Source organism: Phasianus colchicus, chromosome 21, assembly GCF_987193195.1.
Source record: "Phasianus colchicus chromosome 21, bPhaCol1.hap1.1, whole genome shotgun sequence".
In the NCBI taxonomy this organism is placed as follows: domain Eukaryota; kingdom Metazoa; phylum Chordata; class Aves; order Galliformes; family Phasianidae; genus Phasianus; species Phasianus colchicus.
Window position 1 is genome coordinate 6,474,777 of NC_143456.1, and position 23,239 is coordinate 6,498,015.

At 44.0% G+C, this 23,239-nt stretch overlaps 1 protein-coding gene across 1 annotated transcript; it reads left to right on the forward strand.

The window, feature by feature from the left end:
• Window positions 1–2,139: 2,139 nt before the first annotated feature.
• FOXN1 (forkhead box N1) lies at window positions 2,140–16,471 on the forward strand. Its single transcript, XM_031591329.2, has 8 exons — window positions 2,140–2,262; window positions 4,107–4,604; window positions 5,966–6,076; window positions 8,263–8,390; window positions 9,327–9,423; window positions 13,255–13,462; window positions 13,935–14,462; window positions 15,617–16,471. The coding sequence occupies exons 1-8, from the start codon at window positions 2,140–2,142 to the stop codon at window positions 15,877–15,879; spliced, it is 1,956 nt and encodes a 651-aa protein (XP_031447189.2). The 3' UTR covers window positions 15,880–16,471.
• The last annotated feature ends 6,768 nt before the right edge of the window (window positions 16,472–23,239 follow it).

A 23,239-nucleotide genomic window follows, 5' to 3' on the forward strand; every position in this document is an offset into this window, starting at 1 on the left:
CGCTCAGCTGAGGTTACAGTTTCTCACTAATTTCTTTTTTTTTTTTCTTTTTTTTCTTTTGAAGATAGTTATCCTATAACAAGAGCCAGAACTGTCACGCAACATTTACAGCAGTGAAATGACATGGGCTGGGAGAAATGGTTCCAGCTACATCTGGGACGGTCACTTTCCTTTTTCCAAATCAAAGCATCATTGTTTTCTTTCACAAGTCCCACATCTTGGCAACCCACAGTTTTCCTCAGGTTCTCTCTCCCAGTAACAGCTGCATGAGTTTACTGCAAATGATTTATTGCAACCCCGACTATGGACAGCCTGCAATGACCACAAGTTCTTCTCCTTTATAGAAGGAAGTCACTTTGTGGTCTGGAATCTCTTTTCAAAAACCCACAGTAAGAATGCAGATCACCACTAAGTGCAGGTTATCAGCTTGACCTTGCATCAGGACAAGGCTACTTCCCATCTAATAACCCCTTCACTACGCAGAGAGATTTATTATAGCTTTATTAAAAGCTCAGTAAGACTCCTCCTTTCCTATCGGCCTCCATGAGATGACAAAATTAAATTAATAAACAGAGCCTGGCAAAATACTTGGAGGGGGGAGACGATAAAAATTTGGCTTTCTTGGCCCACATTGTATTAGCTCTCCAAATAGCCATGACATACTCTATTTCTGACATGCCCAGTTCACCCTTTAGCCAATGCTTTTGCTCTGGTTCTGGTGGCAAAACTAACGGGAAGAGAAAAACATTATGATTCTCTGCAATCAAAACTTTTTGACTTCCTTCTTCTCTTACTTTCTCTGATTTCTCAGAACTTCCTTTATCTGTGAGCATTTGTCCAACGTCTCTTGCAATGGAAAAGCCATTAGGCAGGACCTGTAACTGCACAACAGCTCTTAATGAAATTCTAATGCTTAAGACCACAAATTAGGCAGTGGGGTTGAAGAACTGCAGTATAAAGGAGAGGTCAGATACAGCTTTCTATAACCTGGAGATAAGTGGGAAAACTGCATTAAGAGGACAGACAGCCTGGAACAGTGACAAATATACACGTGCACATATTTCCAAGCTGTCAGTTTTCCCACCTGCTCCTTTCAAGAGGAGTTTTATGTATATCTCCTCATCAACCTCCAGTTCAGCTACTGGGAATGGGGCCTGTGCCCAAAACACAGTGAACTTTAGCTCACATCATTTCTTTCCTGTACACTCAAGGTCTTATATGTGATTTCCAAGCCCCATTGTACTTCATCCCCTTGGGCAGTGCAGTCTAACTCATCATAAATACAGATTTCTCTTTGAACTGTAAAAGCAAAACAGATTTTCCACATTTTTCAGTGATATATCTTTGTTAGCCAAACCCGATAACCCCTTCAGTTATTTACCTAACAGCCATTTAAACACGTGGCAAAGACTTGGTGAATTAACCCTTGAACTGCCTTCCCCCCCTGATTTCTACCCCTGAAATCTGAGTTGTGCCACTGCAGTCTGACTAAATTTACAGTGAAAAGGGACTACAAAAGAAACCAATGGCAAGCAGACTTCTAGAAGATTAAATCTACTCATCTAACTCTGACAAATATCATTAGATATGTCTGAAGTATCTGAAGATCAAAGTTTGGGAACTCATTTAAATACCTGAGATTTCAATTGTGCAGAACATAAGGCACTGATAACAGAAAAAAGGCAAAACCATGAGTTGGTGGTACTCACCAGTCTTAAGTAATGATAGGAACAAACACCTTCGTTGTATGCAGTCCCTCTAAAAGCAATGACAGTTAATTAATAATTCTCAGTAAAGCAATATTGCTAAATTTTCTCAAATCCACAGGAATGCATTTTTATTAACTTACAAAAGGCAAAAAAAAAAAAAAAAAAAAAAGTAATTATTTCTATTAAAAATAGTGGTAAGACTGCATAACACTGTATCACACTTCATTGCAATTATGCCTAGATAACATTTCTCTGAGAGCAAAAGGGAAAATTCAGGTTAGGAATACCTTTACTATTAGAATAGGTTATTGCCCAGCAGAATGCCTAACACTGTAACAAGAAGGTTTCTTTTCCAGTTTTCAGTTTTAGAAAATATTTATTGCCATTTTCCTTCGTTATAACAGAATTTCCATCTGAAGTGGATTTGGTAATGGTTTCACTACTTCAGGATCAATCTAATATTAAATTTTCTTCTTCGGACACTTTGGAAAGGGACCAACAAGAGGACCTCATGAAGACACCGGGGGATTCAGTATCCCCAATTCAGCAAACGGTGAGTGCTACAGCTCAGTGCTGTTCTCCTCCCCCAGAGGTACAGCTCAGACAGACCCACAGACCCACATGGATATGAATGAAACAAACTCTACCCTGTTCCACTCTGCAGAAATCCCCTTGAGATTTCTTGAAAACTGGTTCTTCCGTGTATTCCTTTTCCTGTTCTCCTGTAAGAATAACTTGAATTTAGAGAGGGAAAGGGGAAAACGGGACTATTTGATAATCTGACCTTACTTTTTGTGTATCACAGAATCAGAATCACAGAATGGCCAGGGTTGGAAGGGACCTCAAGGATCATGAATCTCCAACCCACACGCAGGGCCACCAACCTCCACATTTAATACTAGACCAGGCTGCCCAGAGCCCCATCCAACCTGGCCTTGAACACCTCCAGGGATGGATGGGGCATCCACAAATTCTCTGGGCAGCTGTTCCAGCACCTCACCACTCTCTCCATAAAGAACTTCCCCTTGACATCCAACCTAAATCTTCCCTCCCTCGACTTAAAACCATTTCCCCTCATCCTGCAGTTATCTACCCTTTCAAAGAGTTGATAGAGTTCATCCTGGGCTGAACTGCTCCCTGCTGCAGCTTCTGCCACAGGCAAGTGGGAAGGTAGTAACAGCTGAGTATCACTGCACATTATGTCCCCTTCTCCCAAATAACAGCAATTGGACAAGAGGACATGGCCTCAAGTTGTGCCAGGGAAGGTTCAGGTTGGATATTAGGAAAAACTTCTCAGATAGAGTAGGTGCAGTGGCACAGCTGCCCAGGGAGGTGGGGCAATCCCCATCGCTGGAGGTGATCAAGAACCATGGAGATGTGGCACTGAGGGATGTGGTCAGAGACATGATGGGTTGGGGTTGGACATGAGGATCCTGAAGGTCTTTTCTAATCACAGAATGGCCTGGGTTGAAAAGGACCACAATGATCATCTGGTTCCAACCCCCTGCTGTGTGCAGGTCGCCAACCAGCAGACCAGGCTGCCCAGAGCCACATCAAGCCTGGCCTTGAATGCCTGCAGGGATGGGGCATCCACAAGCTCCTTGGGCAACCTGTTCCAGTGTGAATGTTCCAACCTGAATGATTCTGAGATTCTGTGATTGTTTTCCCTTCACTGAACATAATAACCTGCTCTTGACTTCAGCATGTCTTCCCAAAAAGCATCCAAGATGTTACTCACCATTGATGTCAGGGAAAATATGCATAATTTCTAAGCTGTATGTGTTCAGCTCCAGGACCCAGACACTGGTTCTTGTTAAGCCTTTCCCCTCTAGATTAAAGAGTCCTTGAGTAGTTGTTAATTTCATTTTGCCAACAAAAGGGAAGGGAGGAGATGAGACAGGAAGGAGATGAAGCTGCCTGCCCAGACCCTCCATGGCTCATGGAATGAGTGTGGTTACACTAATGAGAGGAAGTGATGCAACTGCTAACATATCTAGCAATGTGTAACACAAAGAATGAACTCAAGCCCATTTGATTAAACTCATGTATGACAGGATTTGCACTTGCCATATTCCTGTCGTTTAATCTTTCATCATTTGATCACACATCATCTTCTCTCTGGAACTGACAGATCAACAAGGCAAAAGTTGCCCATGACATCCTGTTTTTCACAGATAGCTGACAGATTAAGATTATTTCAGCCTTCTTAATTATTCTATCAACTTACCTTTAAACAGGTTTGGACACCAGGTAATGAGAAAAACCTTTCAGAGTTTATCTGTGCGGAGGTGGTAGGACTAGTAATTTTCTAATTATCGTCAATAATGCACATTTTCAACGTACTGGAAAAATATTTGTTCAACCTAACCCTAAACAAATGCCAACAATTCATTGCAGGATAATCCCAGTTACAACTGCCAACCGTACGAATCAGACAGCAGGACAGAAAGGAAGAGCTCTGAGTCCTCCCACAGCCCCAGCCCTGCATCTCCAGCCCAGGAGCTTGGGAGATATCCCCCCAGCCAAGGGATTCACTGCAGCAAGAACAAATTTCAGGTCTCCTTCAGCACAGAAAAATTCCGGCGGTACAGTTACGAGGAAAACACCGTAGGAAATTACGACAGGTTCCTCAAGAGCAGCAGGAACCCTTTTCACCCCTACAAGAGGCAGATCAGTGAGGATGTCTTCCAGGAAGCACAGCAAACCCTTCCGCCTGAAGGTCCGTCTTTCAAAAACACCAGAAGTATTGAAGGTTTTGAGGGTCTCCCAGGATCTACGGGCCCTGATGAGTCTGAGTCATTTCCAACGCACCTTCCAAACATCTCCTCCGAACAGCCGTGGTGTAACAGCCTCCAGTACAGCACCACAGGTCAAGATCACAGTTCACAAGTCATGGTCAGTATATTTACTATTATTATTTTTTTTTTTCCTGGTTTTAATTGGGAAAAAAAGTTTGCTTTTGGAATTATTTCATCTCAATGCGACTACGTAGATTTTAATCTCTACTGAATTTGTAGGCTAGGGCCCATGAAAGACATCAAGAGCCTATAAAAGACATCTATATTTATTTGTCAGAGTTCTCTGTCTTAATCCTTTCCCTTCTGAAAAACGATTATCTGGAAGGTGGATACGGACAAAGGATTTTCCAGTAGAAAGGAGCCTTAAAAATTCAAACCCGTCCCAATAACAGGTTTTATATCACTATCATCAATCAGCATTCTCAAGGGATGGAATTTTATGGTGTTTTTTCAAGCATGGCACAGCTGCCCAGGGAGGTGGTGGGGTCCCCATCCCTTCAGGTGTTCAGAACCACGGAGATGTGGCACTGAGGGCAACACTGGTGGTAGGTGGGTGGTTGGACTGGATGACCTTAGAGCTCTTTTCCAACCTGCTGTGAGGACACGTGCATCTGAGAACATACATACATTTCTTACAATGCCTTTGCTGAACTGCATTTTTCTTGGCAGCAAGAGGAGCTCTTAGATATCAGTTCTACTTACTTAAAACTAAGTACAAAGTCTGTTTATAGCAAGTACTGTGTGAAAGTATGAGGAGTCACTCGCCACGTGGTAGCATCCCTACAAGGTACCTCTGCTATGATCCACGTTGTAAACCCCATCTTCATAATCTGGTGCAGACAACCAGGAGAGGGCCCTGATCATTGGCTCTGGACTGATTTTGAGACAAAGAATTGCAGGGTTACGGAAAGAAAGGGGGGTAAAAAAGAAACAAAAATAATCTCTAAAAGAACTAAGACAATTTAGCAAGGGATGGGGGACATTTCCAAGCTACTCACACTAGAGATGAAGTTGATAGAAACCTCCTGTTTCCAGGATATAATAATATAACCTCAGATCAGATGAGTTTAATGCAAAACCTGTATACAGTTACTGAGAAAAATCCCATTTTCTTGCCAAATACAAAGCTGCAAAGAATGTAAAATGAGCGCTGCGTGTGCCCTGCCTGAAGCACCTCTGACTCCTCAGACCAACTGCTCATTCATGTCTCCACCAATTCCATTAAAGAGCAACTTCTAAGCTCCTACACAGCTTACAGGCTGCTGGCAAGTTGATTTTTCTGACCAAAAACATCATCTTACAGTCACCAAAATAGCACAAACATTTGTTAATACTGGAAGTGGCAGTGGGATGACAAGAGGATGGTACAGGGAATAATGAAAGACAAGTCAGGACAGCAACTGATGGCATTAAACTGAGGTGTTTTCTCTAACAACGCTTTCCTTAAATATCTTCTAGCAGGATTCAGACCTCAAGCTTAGGACATCCCCACTGGAAGGGCAGCCTGGGTTGTACTGCTATCAGCCCCAAGTGCAGCAGATGTATTGCTCCTCACATCCCTTCCATCAGGTCAGTACCAAAAATGCTGTGTTCCTAGTGCTGTAGTCATACAGTAGTCACAGGAACAACTCCCCTCCTCCCCCCCAACAAAAAAACAGATGAAACAATACCTCTTGTTAAAGTAAATAACAGCAAGACGATGCTCACTGAGTTTGGTGGCTCATCCATCTCCTTTACAGTCTTTTGGCTCTTATTCCCAGTGAAGGATTATTCAGCTGAAGCATAACTAACTATAATGCTGATGCACGACAGTGCACAATATTAAGGCTATATACACATATAGGTATAAAATACATACAACTGAAGTGAGCACGCTTCCCTTTTCACTGCTGTTTTGATACCAGTAATATTACTACCCATCTGCATTAAGCACGTTCAAAAAACCCACAACGTTACAGCTGTCTTCTGGGAAAACTGCTAGGCAAGACACAACAAGCACTGCAGGAGGAGAAAGTCTCCCATCCACCTGCAAGGTTGGCAGGGTGACAGCTCTCCTACAAGCAGCAGGCTTTGCTTGGAGTTTGTGCTGCTTGATGTTGTAAAAGCATGGCGACGGATTCTACTAATGGAAGAAAAGTGAGGGCTGTCAGCAGGCAAAGTCACAACAGGTTGAGATGCTGTCCGTGTGCCATCGTCAGATGCTAGGAAATGAGCAGTGATACAGGACAGAAGAAATGGAATAACACTTTTGGCATGTATTAATGTTTTACCTCTCAAATCTGTACGGAACGGACAACTTAAATCACTTTGGAGTTAAATCACGTGGAGTTAAACTCAGAACAGCCCCCTGGCCTGGAGCAACGACGCTTCTCTTTTCATTAAGGGATGAGAGAGATCAACTCCTTCATTAACTCCATCCAAACGATAAAGTGGCCTCACCTTCCCCTTTGCTGGACACAGCACAAATGGTGACTCAGCTGGAAAATTACTTCTTATGGACCTGAAAGAAGTGGCAGACACTGCCAACCCACCCACCATAAAACACGGACACCTTTCATCCAGCACAACCAGCTCCAGCCAGTCGTACCAGAGCATTCCCCAGCCTTGCTCCCTCAAAAAGGAGTAATGAGACCAATAAAACAGAAATCACCATGAAAACACCCAGTTCTTGCTTTTGGTAGCAACATCCCAGCCAGTTCCTTCTTAGAACCCTTTCAAAGAGGCGCTGAAACCAATGGCAGAAAGAAACTAAGACGTATAAATTAGTTACCAGGAAAAATTTTCTTGATGACTCTGAAAAATCCATATTAGAGTCTTCAGAGGAACCATAAAAACTCATGACACAGGGCTTGCAGAGGTGAGCAGCACCGCACCAGAACATGGCTCAGCAACCTTTGAGCACCAGCAAAGGCACGCAAGCAGATTTTTAATAGCCTGTGACACGATTCCTAATTTTGGCCGTGCCCTACCCTTGGCATCTGGAAAGATTCAGCTGTAAGAGGCAGAAATTCCTCTCTTACCAACTGCGAGTTGAGTGGGAGCCTTCAGCACACCGAGAGCCAACTGATGGTATCTCAGCTCCGTGGGGCAGCGCTGCTTTGTTCTTGAAAGCTGCTTGCCAGCAGGTTGGAACTGTAATTCAGAACAGAACAATACGTGACCAACCGCTGCGATAGGAAATGGAGAGCAAACTGGCAGAAACTCTGTTGCAATCAAGGCAAGGCACATGCTGTATTTCCTTTGACCTCCCTGTGTTTTTGCACTGCTATATTTCTATCAGGGTGACTCCACGATGGGCCATCCATCGCTGAGAGTATTGAGAATTGGAAATGCCTGGAGATCTCTTGAAGAGATGCCAGTAAATGGATGGCCAAAGGAATAAATTCTGTGTACGACTGTGCACGACCTGGAGATGATAGATAGGGTACAACGACCCATTTTTCACAAGTACTCAGTAGAATAACGTGCAATAATAAACAGTTCTTTAGCATGGAACTCACTGCAACAAAACTGGTAGCAGCCAACATCCCAGCCCATCCCTCTCCAGCTTCTCCTCCTTCTCAAGCACTGATTAGTAGCACCAGTGTGTTTCAAAACTGTGCTAGACAGACTTCAGTTCTGCCTTTGCATAACAGCTATTAAACGTAGGTAGAGGACAACATCCTCAGAATTAAAGCTTGGTATTTCTATAAAGAAAGAACCATTCTGAGAACCCGTTGCCAAGCCAAGTGACATCTCTTTGGTTGTCTCCCCAGTACCCATCAGGAGGCAGCTACCCGGTGACTTACATCACCTCTTCGCACTACCCCTACCAAAGGATTGCTCCTCAAAGCACTCAAGAATCCCAGCAGCCTCTATTTCCCAAGCCCATCTACTCCTACAGGTAAGAAAACTTTTTTTTTTTTCAACTCCTAATGCTACAGGAGACACACTGTTTACCCACAGCATATTTTTGGCATAATTTGCAGGAAGGTGCTTACCTACCCTGTTCCCAGTGTGCTCTGTCCTGCTTGTATGAATCATAGCATGCTCCAGACTTCGGGGCCAAAGCAGAGGGAAATGAGATGATGTAAAGAAGAAAAGCTAGGCCTTTTCCTAATGCAAAGTCTTAGGTGCTGCAAATCAGCATAAGACTATTCATAATTAAGTGTCTTTGCAGGACCTGTATTAGTGCTGTTTAATTCCCCATGAAGGGTGAGGAAACGTCTAGAAAACACATCAGATGTGCTGCTTATCACATAGGATTAGCCCCCAAACATCACTCAGGTCAGACAATTTTTAATTATACCTTCTGCCACTCAGCTTGATACTTTCCATGCGCCCCTTATCAGTGTAAGCATTGAAGCACAGCCTTCAGACACACAGCCAGGACTTAAGGTCTCGAGTCCATTTTCCATCATTTTACTTGAAAATATGAGCTATTCATATCCTGCACGGACTTTGACCATTACATCTAAGAGTGATGCACTGCTTGTGGCTGAGTGGGAACTGTCAGCATCATTGGTATTCATAGATCCATTCAGGATGGGAAAGAGCTCTCAGATCCAAGATCCTCAGATCCAACCCTAACCCACCCCACCATACCCACTGACCACATCCCTCAGTGCCACATCCCCACAGCTCTGAAACACCTCCAGGGATGGTGACCCCATCACTCCCTGGGCAGCTGTTCCATTGCATCACTTCTAGAGAGTGAATTGTTCCCAATATCCAACCTGATTCATTGTATGGGAGTGAAAGCCATGGTCGTCACAAGCTCTGAGACAAACATTGTGTTTTCTGACAAGCTAAAACAGTTTTCTGGTTTCTCTCCCCAAAGCATCCTGATCTTCATGGCACTCAAAAACAGCAAGACGGGCAGTTTGCCAGTCAGCGAGATTTACAATTTCATGACAGAGCACTTTCCTTACTTTAAGGTGAGTTCTGTGCCTGGGCAGAATATGTGTACATAGTGCAGCATGTAGTGCAACTGAACACAAAAGTTTATTAAGAACAGCTCCAACTTGGAGCTTGCATAGATAACAAGCAGCCACTCCTCGCTAACAGCTCGTAAAAGGGATAAATATTTCTAAAAACAACATCATCCCTTCCTCTCAGATCTCAGATACAGGCAGAACTGGTCCTGTGGCTTCCCGTGCCATTACAGTACCTCCAAAATCATGGAAGCAGAGGCATCTTCACAGAATCATTGAGTTGGAAGGGACCTTTAAAGGCCACCAGGTCCCCCTCCCTGCAGTGAGGAGGGTCACCCACAGCTCCATCAGCTGCTCTGTTCTGGAGCTGGGATGTCATCATGGGCAACTTCATCTGAGGCATGCCCTGTAAAAGGAAAAGTATAAGATGTGATAAATGGTACTAAGCTGATAATTACACGCTCATGCTGGTGAAGGCATGGATGCACAGCTTGCACCAGATGCTATTGAGATTTAAATCCGTGCTGTAAGAGCAAATGGCTTCTTGCACTTGGGATGCAGGTGGGAGGAGATTAGTCAGCATCCAGCCCCAGAGCAGAGGGATTACAGTTAGATCTCAAGGGAGCTGTAATTGAATTGCTGGCTGCTGCTCTACACAGAGCTTTGTTCTTGCTGATTCCCCAAAAAAAGTCTTGCTAAATGTCCAGAGCAAGTGGCCTACAGCTGTTAGCAAGACCTAAAACCAAAGCAATGTGAGGCTTGTTCTGCTTCCTATTGCAAATAAGCATGCAGCAATTCAAATAGATTCAGTGCAACTACAGAAAGACGATTCAGATGTCCCTGTTAAGGAAAGAGCACTGAGAATCATTAAATGTCCTGATACAATTATACAGCGGTGTCAAGTGGTTTTGAGGATAAATAGCAACTAAAATATAATATAATATAATATAATATAATATAATATAATATAATATAATATAATATAATATAATATAATATAATATAATATAATATAATATAATATAATATAATATAATATGCCAATAGTCAGAGGGCACACATTACCATCTTCTAGGAACATACCATGAATAAGTTTCAAGTGGAAAAGTGAGATGACTAAAATCAGTTTTATAGGTATAACGGTGTGCCCACGGCAGTTCATCAGACCAAACTGAAGTTACTTCTCCTCTGTCTCACAACACAGCTTTAAATGACTGTTTTAGGCCTAAACCTCGCTCTTCTCACTCATCAGAACCCATCTGTTCCACTGGGAGGTCTTCTTGCAGATTCTCGTGGCTTTTTCTTCGATTATTTATGTCAGTGGGAATGAGGTCACAGCCTTCATAAGCAATATAGGAAAAGAATGGTGCAGGGTTTATTTTGGAACAATCCAAATTTTGCAACTTTTTTCTGCCTTTTTTTTTTTTTTTCATTTTACTTAGAAATACAGCCAAATAATTGAATATTTTCATCCTAAACATCCTTAAAATAAGAACAGAATAAGCAAATGTGCCCATAAGGACTAAGCCCTACCTCCATCCAGGCTTTAAGGCAGCCCATGGAATTATCAATATTTGACAAAAAACATATTTTGAGAGAATTTAACAAGTTAAAGCAATACAGAAATCAGCAAACAGCCTCATGTTGGTGCTACAGAACTCAGTAAACAGCAGGATTCACCAGGGGGAGGGGAAGCAATTAGAACAGGACTGAAGTAGAGCACAAGTGTATGTAGAATCTTGCTGGGAGACATGAGATGATACAAGCCTAGTCAAATTAACTCGTATTCGCTGCCACAGCAAATTTAGTTTCTATGATGCAACAATCTCATTTCTAGTTGAAACAGAGCAATCCAACTCCTACGTCCCAAAAAAAAAAAAAAAATCATCTACACAGCTGAAGGTGAATTACTCTTTGATGTACCTCTCCCTTCTCTTGAGACCTAGATTTAAAGAGAAAGGGTTTTGCAAGATCACTGAACTCTTTAAACTTCAAGAGGCCGTCGGGATCAATGGCTCTGCACAACGACCTTTTTTGGCTCATCATCTTTTTTTTGCTTCGGTGCAATTAGAGTTGAACGCTGAGCTTTCATCTCGTTAATTGGGCTATTGCCAGTGGTCCATGAGGTTGGGAAGGTCCAACGGAGCTTCATTCCACATAACTTCTTCCACACTGCTCTGGAAGCAACGATGGGCCAAATCATGGCAGCAAAACAACTCCAACTGTACAATGGTAGCTCCAGCAGGCAGAGCTCAGTTCATTAACCAAGCATCAAATGTGAAAATAAAAACTGGTGACAGAGCAGTACTTCTAACGCTTTGTTGGAGCATTCCTTCGGGGCCCAGCTAGGTAAACAACTATTTCTCACTGCTCAGCAGTACCGAGTTTAGTGCAAGAACCTGTTCAACTCTTGGCAGAGCTCCCCGGAATAAATCCGTGTACTTTTTGCTTTTACGTTCCTAAAACAATCTCACCATTCACACCCCCACGCATCTGAAAACCTCTGAGAAACACAACGCCACTCCCAGCGCCAAGCAGAAACACTAATTATCCCGTCTCGATACAGAAGGAGGTTTGTGCAGCCTCGCACACGCGGCCAGGAGTGTGAGCACTCTCCCAGGTTAGCACAGCTTAATTGCACATCTTCCCTTGGAGAAAGCTGTATTTGCTTTTGGAGCTGGCAAAAAAGCTTGGATGTGATCCGCAGGGGGCAAAAAATGGTCATCGTAGAACCACGGAATCATTCAGGTTGGAAAAAAGCTCACAGATCCCCAAATCCAACCCCAACCCACCCCGCTGTGCCCACAGCCCTCAGTGCCACATCCCCATGGTTCCTCAACACCTCCGTGGACGAGGACTCCCCCCCACTTCCATGGACAGCTGTGCCAACGCATCCCCGCTCATCTTCAATCTTACCCTATAGCAGAAAGGGCTGTAAGGGGTTGGGTTGGGTTTTTTGTACTGGTTTTTTTTAATCATAGAATTGCAGGTTGACTCACCGATGGGATTGGCCAACAGAGCGGTGAAATGCTGACATCAGGTGGACAAAAGGGTAGAAACGGTGCTGTTAGGAAAGACAAATACTTTGTGTTGTAGCAGATTACGTGTATTCAGCTTTCACAACTAAGCAATATTTTGGATGAAGAAGCAAGCATTAAACGTATTACATTTATCAGGAATTTGTCAGAAATGGAAAATGTGGTATTTCCCAGCTTGTAGTGAAGGTCTGCCTTGGGGGACAAGGAGTTGATGTTCCAATGGAAGAATCCAAAGGTCAAATTTCATAGAATCAACGTAATCCTATAATTCCGTGGAATTTCTCTAGAATTCTATGATTGTACAGAATTTCTGTAGAAGACAAGGAGGTGACCCATCAGGAATTCACCACAGGAATCCTATGATACGGACCAGCACGCTCATATGCAGCATCTCAGTGTGATAAGCAGCATCTTTTTCCTTCTTGCAAAACAGTCCTCAGAGTAAGGAAGGAATTTTGCTTGACCAGAAACCACCTAAATACAAACGGAAGAATCACTTTAATGCAATGTCAGGTTTAAAGAACCCCCTCCCAGCTTCCACCACTGGCTTAAAAATAAGTGTAAAGCAAAAAGGTGTAGCAATCAAGTGTAGAAACCCATATTGCACTTGTAGGGCACGTGATCAAACCATTTGCGCACAAGAATAACTTTCCTTTGAACATACCAGTTTCATAACATAGAAAATATCACCTAAGCAGTATTATATTATAGTCTCACCAAATGGACGATTCTATATGGGATTGATTGATTTTTTTTCCCTTGAAAAACCATTCTTAGATTGGCTTTGTGTTTCCAGACAGCCCCGGATGGCTGGAAGAACTCTGTGCGCCACAACTTGTCCTTGAACAAATGCTTTGAGAAAGTTGAAAACAAATCAGGCAACTCTTCTCGGAAAGGCTGTTTGTGGGCTCTGAACCCTGCCAAGATTGATAAGATGCAGGAGGAGCTGCAGAAATGGAAGAGGAAAGATCCAGTGGCTGTGAGGAAGAGTATGGCAAAGCCAGGTCAGTAATAAGTGAGTGCGTTAGCTCTCAAGCAGCAGCCCACAACTTGCTTTGCAATGCACACCAAGCTGTGCAAGAGCATTTATTGCATTACTTAGGAAATATTTAAGGGTGCTTCCCTTAATATAAAGTCAAAAAAGCAGAATTAAAGACCTGGTTTTGCTTCTAAATAGGCACAAAGGTGTTCTATCGTAACGCTTCGTGAGATGTTAAAGCAAACCTGAATTAAGTGCTAGAGAATAAAATTGAAATTATCCAATAAATACCCAGCCTTTAAACACAGCAATATAATGTTCCCCATTCACATTCAGCACTGATTATTTAGAAGAGCATTTCAGGCTTTTGGGGTTATTATCCTACAGGTCGGTGCTTTTGTTTGCCATCACGCCCACCCCGTTCCCCGGCTGCAAGCTACGAGGATGAAGGCTCTGCAGGAAACACCTTACGGATTTTGTTTTTCTTTGTTTTGTAGAAGAGCTCGACACGCTGATAGGCGACAAAGGTGAAAAGCTGCGATCTTCCATCATGTCGTGCAGCCCGAATGGCGTTGCAGGCGCATCCCTCTCCAGGCAGATGGCAGTCCAACCCCATTCCTTGGGCGAGCCCTCGCTTTCCTCTATACCACAGCCTCTGCATCCCATCCACACATCAGCAGCAGCTCTCCATGCCAAGAGCACGTTGCCAAACTTGCTCGGAGGGCAGCAAACCGCATGCTACACCGCCCCGCAGGGCTTCCCTCCAATCTCAAGCGCGTTAATGCCGCAGACACCCGACCATCAGACAATGTTTCCTTCTGGGGAGGCTCCAAACGAACTGCGGGGTCAACCCAGCATCACCCAGGACTCCCCACTGCCGGCCCAGACCCCCCCGAGCTGCGGCGTGAAGGTGATGACAGAGCACTGCACGGCCCGCACGGTGCCCGACCCTCTGCTGCAGGAGGGGGACCTCAGCAACGACATCGATGCTCTGAATCCGTCCCTCACCGACTTTGATCTCCAAGGTAGGGATCCAAGGTAGTCCTGCGGCGTAGATTTAGGTTGTAGTACCTCACAGCCCAGCACAGTGGCAGTATTCTAGATGCTGCCCCCAGGAATCATAGAATCGTTAATGTTGGGAAGGACTTTTACAATTATGAGTCCAACCATCAGCCCGTCTCCACCACGCCAGCTCATAGAAGCACTGAGGTTGGAACAGGACTCCAAGATCGTGAGTCCAACCATCAACCCATCCCCACCCACAGAATCACAGAATGGATTGGAAAAGAACTCAAAGATCACCATGTCCAACTGCCAACCCATCCCCACCATGCCCACTAACCGCGTCCCTCAGCAAGAAACCTTCAGTGATGAAGATGAGAAACGCAGCCCTGCTGCAGTCCCTTAGCAAGTCCTTTCACTGAGATAAGTTTAATGGAAAGATGAGAAACTTTCTGTTGCACTTTAGGAAAAAAAAGCCAAACCATCATAGAATGGGTTGGGAGAAACCTCAAAGATCATCTAGTTCCAACCCCTGTGCCACAGGCAGGGTTGCCAACAACTAAGTCAGGCACCAGTTCAGGCTGCCCAGGGCCCCATCCAACCTGGCCTTGAACAGGGATGAGGCATCAAGTCATATTTCTGATTTTTTTTTTGGTCATGAAATCGTATGTCCAGTAATTCAGCATGCCATTCAGATAAGCTATGTCATACAAAGACAATGAGCCCAGTTGTGCAGTACTATTATCTGCAGATTCACTTTCAGGATCTCACAAGAAATTACAGAGGCAATTTCTCCTTTTCAAAATAGGGGTTTTCTTTCCACAAGAAGTTACACTTCATGAGGGCACAGTTAGTGGTCATGGTGGGGATGGGTTGATGGCTGGACTTGATGGTCTCAGTGGTCTTTTCCAACCCTAATGGACCTGTAGTTCTACTATTCTATGATACATTTGCAACAGAATCTTGCCAATTTTCAAGCAAAGCTATTCTCTTAACATAATTCTGCTTTCCCCAAAATGTACGTTTTTATGGAAACAAACTAATAGAAACTAAACCATCACAAGCGACTAAGAGTACTTAGACATACAGCACACGTAGCTGTATAGTTACCTATTTCTTGGGTGTTTCAAAAAGCACGGGTAAAGAAAGTTAATCAATCCTTTCTGTTTTGTCCCAGGCAATCTCTGGGAGGAGCTGAAGGATGACAGCCTAGCTGTGGACCCCCTGGTTCTCATTTCATCATCCCCAACGTCCTCCCAGTGTTTCCCTTCTCACTGCCAGATGGAGAACAGCAACACAGCCACCATCCCAAATGGAACCCCGCACAGTAACCTACCCGACCTGCAGCTCACTACTCTTTACTCTGCCTTTATGGAGTTGGATACAGTGTCTCCTGCCTACCTGAGTAATCCTGGATCCAAACCTATAGCATTAATGTGAACCACAGCTATCGTTCTTTCTGTCCACACACAGCCCAAGCCATCACACGTGCCAGACTGACACCTACTACAAGAGCTGAAATTGGAATCAGAGACCTTCCAGAACTCGTCTGCAGGATATGTAGCCTTACTACCATAATTTTCTACAGATACTTAAAAAAAAAAAGAAGAAAAATGAAAAAAAGAAGAAAAAAAAAAGAAAAAATGAAAAAAAAAAGAAAAAGAAAACTATTTAAAGATAACACTGTTAACTGCTGTGCCAGTCGACACCGTTTTATTAAGGCACTCATCCTCTGCATCTTCCTGATACAAATGACTGGAAGAAGAAAACGAACGATTTTCAGATATTTTTTATGAAAGCTGCTTGCAAAAAAAAAAAACACTCTAACTTATTTCCTGAAGCCAATGATGTCAACGTCATCTTCTAAAGACCACTACTAAAAAATCCTCATACTAAAACGTTCATAGTCTCCTTGAAAGGATTTCTGGGTTTTGGTAACAAGAACATGACATGAAGATTCTATAAGTATTAGAAGACCAAGGAGTGGCTGCTGACAGACTAAACCAAAGCAACAAATGTACTTTAATGAAAAATCTATGGTTTACTGTGTTTAAAAAGAAATTCAAGACTTTTTTTTTAATAAAACAGACAAACAAACAAAAAAAACCCTGCTTTAATAGAATTTCTACTTGGCTGGAAATCATTTGTATTCATTCCTCTACTGTTGTCCAGATGAGCTGAACAGTAAGATGAGCTATTCAAGCATTAAATCAAGGTTTTGCTTTAATTTCTACTATGCTTTTCTGATAAAGACAGAGAATAATAATGATTGCAGCTAGCCAAATCTGGAGAGCATTGCTATTTCAACACCCAGTGCATCCATTGGGGTCTTGGCTGGTGCTGAACTAGCCCACACTTTGGTATAACATACTGCTCCTAATGTGAATTAATACATAAGTACGCTCTCCCAGATGACTTCTCCATTCATGTTCTATGGAAACATGGAAGAAACTGAGCAGGTTAAAGTTTCATAGAATCATTAAGGATGGAGAAGACCTCCCAGATCCTCAAGTCCAAACGCCAACCCATCAAACCCTTTGGAGTAAGAGTAGGTCACTTACACTCAGGTTCAAATCTGCACCCTCAGCTGTGCCTACCAGCCTAAACTTAAACCAAAATCAGATTAGGGGCAGACAGATAGAGAAGATTTAGAAAGAATACGTGTGACATAACCTCATAATCTCTCATCATGAAGGCCATGCTTGAGCCCCTCTCGCTCCGCGTTGCTACGCAGCTAACAATCTTCCCAACATTGGCAGAGGGAGTGATGTCACAAAAATGCTTAAGAACGTACCAGAAGGGCATTAGGAATTTCCATGAGTCTAAAAACACAGCAGAACTGTAATAAAGTGTATGTGATTTAAGCAATCCTGGAAACTGGCACATGAAAAACCCATTAATACCGACAGTATGACTACAGGCAATACCGAGACGAGCTACAGAAACTCAAAATTCATAGATATTAAATATAGATGTATATTATTTTTCTACATTAAGGACTTAATTCAAGTGGAAAGCAATTCATATATTCTTAGATCTCCATTTAGCAGACCGTGGTATTCTTTCAGATGCACTGATGCATTCTATACATGCAATCATACACATGATCACAACCAGAAGAGAAAAAAAGAGAGAAGCCTAAGCTTCATAATATAATCCATGGTAATAAGTCTTTGAAGAATGACCAGATGTCAAGCACAGAAAGGGAAATTAACACCCTGACGTGTTTTTCCTGTATTTTTGCACAACTTTCTTGACATACTGTATCAACAGGGCTTGTCCTCCCTGTGTAACTGCTAATTTATTCTAAGCACTTTATTTTTTTCCAATGCATTCTATATGCGAGACACACAGAAATTAAAAGCCACTCCATAATTTTTCTTACGTTAAGAAAAAAAAAAGAATAATTCATTAAAAAAAAAGACTGCAAGTTATTAACTTATATAAATAATCTGGCTTCCCTCCCCTTTAGGCTCTTGTATGGAGAGTTTCATTGTCTTGCTTCAGTGCAGCATTACTGATTATGACATGCACATTAAAAAAAAACCAAACACTGACATATGGGAACGTGAAGAAAGAGTCATATGATAAATTATAATTCCAGAAAAAAATAATAATAATAAAAAAAAACCTAACCCATACCACGCAATAAGAATTGTGCACACGCTGCAAATCTCTGTGAGATACGTTTGCATTAAAGACCATTTTAAGTAGCAGCACCAATACGGGGGGAAAAGAATGAAGTTTTCCCGGTCTGAGGTTAATGATGTTTGCTTAATCAGCCTGAATCAAAAGCATTATGCAAACAAGCGAGGAAAACAATCTTAATTACCATAAAAATCTCTTATTATGAAACAAAGCATTCACTCTTGCCCTCCCTGGCACACGATTAGGAAAACATTTGCAGTTAAAGTTTAGGATTTATTAGCTCAACTCCGCGCGTTTCATTGAAACATCAGAACATTCAGAGAACAGAAATGATATCTGAGCTCTGCTTTCAGGCTCTTCTCCCTTGACGTGAGCTCAGATTTACTGTTGCTGCCAGACCTCTGACCAAAGCAGGCTGCCTGCATTTCCCCTGTTATAAAATCATCACCTCTGAAAGGTTCATTTCCTTTTCCACATGCTGTGCTTTTCAGCTTAATCTCTCAAAGCCTTGGCACAGCACTGAGCCACTTGGAAATGTGATTGATGGTGTTATGGGACAGAGAAAGCACAAAGTAGAGCATCGGTGCTGCTTCGTGCCTCTGACTTACGTGGGATGAAACAAATAATTGGAGCGTAGGGCTGAGGTAATTGGTGGTTATTGATTACTAGGGAAAGTTTCTTCTCGTAAGGAGCATCGATGGCAGCAGCACAGCTGCACAGGGAGGTGTTGGGGTCACTGTGGAGGTGTCCCAGAGCTGTGGGGATGTGGCACTGAGGGCTGTGGGCATGGCAGGGATGGACCTGTGGACACGAGAACTTTTTTCTAACCTTCATCATCCTGTGACTCCACGTCCTCAAGAGCCAGAATTCCTTTCCCAGAGCTGAGCTCACGCTGACCTTGCTGCACATCGTTTCTCCGCAGATAAGCACAGCACAAGGCCAGCACGCAGCAATGAGCAGCTGCAGGTCTTGCTAGAGCTGCTAGTTCAGCTGGATGACTACAAAGCACCAAAACATCCCTTTGCTCAGGAGCCCATGTCTGACCCAAAGATAAGAGGGGAAAAAAAAAAAAGAAAAAAAAAAAGTTGGACTTTTTATTCCCCACAAAAGCAACTAGGCTCGGTCATCGATAGGTGCATTACTCAGTTTTTTTAATCACCAGGAAAGCAATTATGCCAAGCAAGGTGCAGTACGACACAGGAGGGAGGGGGACGGTGACTGATGGCCTCACCTCACAGCCAGGCAGCCAACAGACCCACGAGTGGCAACTAATGGTGGGGGCATCCAGCCCCATTCGAGGGGACTTGAAGGAGGAAGGGAAGGGCTGGTGGGTAGAAAGCAACCCAGCACCGTGCAGGCAAAGCTGTAATGGCACATTGAAGGAAATACTCAGGGCCCCTGCAGTGGGTGGGGATGAGTAATGAGCTATAAACGAGGCAGGTGTGGCCCTGCAATATTTCCTATGCTTTGCTTTCCTCCCCAGAAACCACCACGGAGGGTTTGTGCCATGCGTTGTAGGCACAAGGGCTGGGATGGGCCTTTTAGGAAAAGATGATGTGAGGTGGGAGTTTTTCAGTAGAAGTTTTTTTTTTTTTTTTTTTTCCCCAAAAAAAAAACTAGGGAAGGGGATTTGCCCAGCCTGGGTGAGCAAAGAATTTAAGATCTCATTCATCAGCTACTGAAGAATTTAACTTCAACCACATGAAGGAGCCCAGCGTGTTTGTGCCTGTTGGAGGCACCAGGTTCAAGTGGTTGCTTGCGGCATTTACCTTTAGCTCCATAACTTTAGAACATCAGAAGGAAAAAGAAAGAAAAAAAAGAAAGCAAAGGGGAGAAGGAAGGAGGGGAGAAGGAAGGAGGGGAGAAGGAAGGAGGGGAGAAGGAAGGAGGGGAGAAGGAAGGAGGGGAGAAGGAAGGAGGGGAGAAGGAAGGAGGGGAGAAGGAAGGAGGGGAGAAGGAAGGAGGGGAGAAGGAAGGAGGGGAGAAGGAAGGAGGGGAGAAGGAAGGAGGGGAGAAGGAAGGAGGGGAGAAGGAAGGAGGGGAGAAGGAAGGAGGGGAGAAGGAAGGAGGGGAGAAGGAAGGAGGGGAGAAGGAAGGAGGGGAGAAGGAAGGAGGGGAGAAGGAAGGAGGGGAGAAGGAAGGAGGGGAGAAGGAAGGAGGGGAGAAGGAAGGAGGGGAGAAGGAAGGAGGGGAGAAGGAAGGAGGGGAGAAGGAAGGAGGGGAGAAGGAAGGAGGGGAGAAGGAAGGAGGGGAGAAGGAAGGAGGGGAGAAGGAAGGAGGGGAGAAGGAAGGAGGGGAGAAGGAAGGAGGGGAGAAGGAAGGAGGGGAGAAGGAAGGAGGGGAGAAGGAAGGAGGGGAGAAGGAAGGAGGGGAGAAGGAAGGAGGGGAGAAGGAAGGAGGGGAGAAGGAAGGAGGGGAGAAGGAAGGAGGGGAGAAGGAAGGAGGGGAGAAGGAAGGAGGGGAGAAGGAAGGAGGGGAGAAGGAAGGAGGGGAGAAGGAAGGAGGGGAGAAGGAAGGAGGGGAGAAGGAAGGAGGGGAGAAGGAAGGAGGGGAGAAGGAAGGAGGGGAGAAGGAAGGAGGGGAGAAGGAAGGAGGGGAGAAGGAAGGAGGGGAGAAGGAAGGAGGGGAGAAGGAAGGAGGGGAGAAGGAAGGAGGGGAGAAGGAAGGAGGGGAGAAGGAAGGAGGGGAGAAGGAAGGAGGGGAGAAGGAAGGAGGGGAGAAGGAAGGAGGGGAGAAGGAAGGAGGGGAGAAGGAAGGAGGGGAGAAGGAAGGAGGGGAGAAGGAAGGAGGGGAGAAGGAAGGAGGGGAGAAGGAAGGAGGGGAGAAGGAAGGAGGGGAGAAGGAAGGAGGGGAGAAGGAAGGAGGGGAGAAGGAAGGAGGGGAGAAGGAAGGAGGGGAGAAGGAAGGAGGGGAGAAGGAAGGAGGGGAGAAGGAAGGAGGGGAGAAGGAAGGAGGGGAGAAGGAAGGGAAGAAAGAGGAACCCTCAACTATGGAAAAAAAAAATTACTATATAGCCAGTGGATCAAACTGCAGTGCTTTTGGTGCAAGATTTTGCTTTGGGTAGAAATAGTCTCTCATTTCAGCTTCTCTTCAAGAAATCTGAATGCTAGCTGAAATAATAGTTGCCAAAGAGGTGACACTTGTACTTAGATTTCGTGCAAGTGTCTCCTGCCAGACAGCCCAGGAGCCCTATGCATCTATTTTCTCAGCTGCAAAGTACATTTCTGTAGTATTGTTTCAAACCTGATTAATAGCATGTAGCAAAACTCCACCAATTCTTGAACTGGAACCATTGCCTGACTCTCTATACCTCAACTACGAAGGTGCTACATGATCCTGTTTGCTATTTCCCTCTTCTAATTCATTCTGTCATTCAGCAGGAGAAGGAAAACCAAAGGTGTTTGGAACTCGCGTCCTCCATATATATTAATGTTCATAACATAAATATTATGTATTTCACGTATCACAGCTTCCCTGCCTGCTTTTATTTCTTGCCAGGCATTACTTTCATACGCCAGCATCGTTAAGTCACGGGAAGATGAGCACCCCTGAATAATGACAGAAGAATTACAGCACGGTGTGAGCACGCACCATGTGCCAAGGAGCTGATAGTGTAAGAAACACAAACCTGGGGGACAACCAACATCTCCACTCGAAGTCAAACTTGGGAGCGCATCCCCACCACGGCTGAGCGAAAACCCCACCACCAACCTGTGCTCACCTCACTGCAGGCTTCAATGTCACACAGCTCCAAAAAATGAAGATGGAACGACCTCCACTGGCTCCGCTTCACGTCAGATGTTTTGCCTTTGTGGCAGAGACACGAATCACGATGTCACACCAGCTCCTAAAGTCACTTCTCCATAGAGCAGCTGGCAGAGTTTCCCGAAGCACAACCAGCTGCAAAACAGCCATCTGCAGGAGTCTTGTCAGCATGCTTGGAGAATAATTCACTCTAATTATGCCCCGAAAGATTCTCACCCATCAGAAGGCTGAACCCCATTTCAAACTTTAATTAATTGTCCTCCTTACGTAGCTACAAGCCACAGACGAGCTTCTACACGTGCACTGTCATCACCTGAAAGTGAAGGTGGTTACATCCACTGGTGCAAAAATGGCATTAAAACATCGAGGAAAGGCAACGAGAATTTACTTTCCATCCACGCTCAATAATACAAAAATCTACCATTAAATAACACTATAAAAGAGACAGCATTAAAGAACGGACAAACACCTCCATCTCTAAGATCAATAATTTATTTCATTTTTTATTATTATTATTATTTTTTTTTGTACATTTTGGATGTTACAGGAGAAGAAACGCTTGCTAAGGAGAGTGACACGCTGAACCATTTGCCCTCGCTCGTGGAAGAAATTAAAGCATATTGCCTAGATGCACGTTTATGCCTAAACTGCCAATATGCAATTAAGCAAGCATCCATCCCTGCCCCGTCCTTGCCTAGGTTAGATTGAAGTTCTCTCCTCCTACAGGAAGACTGAATCGTAGCATCAAGCTTTGTTCTCCCCCTTTATCCATCTGCAAACAAGTCAGGCAGATGGGAACCAAAGCCACGACAGTGGAATCAGTGCCAGCATTCCTTTTTTTTTCCTTTTTTTTTTCCTTCATTTCCAACCGGTTCCTCGCTGCCCCAGAAGGTACAAAGAATTATAAATGAACTGGATAAAAATGCTCCTAACGTTTTTCTCAATGGTGTATTAACTAGAGTCCTACTCTCCTTCCACAAAAAATATATAGATATATATATTTTTTTATATATATAAATACATTTTAATACAGACAATCCTGACTCTATGCTAAAAAAAAAAGTCGATGTCACATTCAAACAGGGTTCCTCAGGGTAGCATTGGGGTGCAAGCAGACAGCACAGTGGGCATTAACACAGTGATTCTAGGGAGGCAGTTACTACAGAACAGATACAGACACACAGTTCCACCCTCTGTCAGGCTGTGCTGTGAGATCAGACATAAGCGAGCATCACATTCTTCAGATACAGTGCTTAGAAAATGATATGAACAGCCAACGAGATTTCACATAGGGAAACATTTGTGTGAACAGTGCTCCATATTAATCACACTCGTGCTGGGCTGCTGGCATCATCATGGGATGGATGGAAGGGACCTCAAGGACCAT

What these genes read in the sequence shown, in the direction of transcription:
- FOXN1 (XM_031591329.2), top strand. Translation starts at nt 2,140, where the DNA reads ATGGTTTCACTACTTCAGGATCAATCTAATATTAAATTTTCTTCTTCG. An exon ending in ATCACAGTTCACAAGTCATG is followed by an intron (nt 4,605 to 5,965) that starts GTCAGTATATTT and finishes AATATCTTCTAG; the next exon opens with CAGGATTCAGACCTCAAGCT. An exon ending in CACCGACTTTGATCTCCAAG is followed by an intron (nt 14,463 to 15,616) that starts GTAGGGATCCAA and finishes GTTTTGTCCCAG; the next exon opens with GCAATCTCTGGGAGGAGCTG.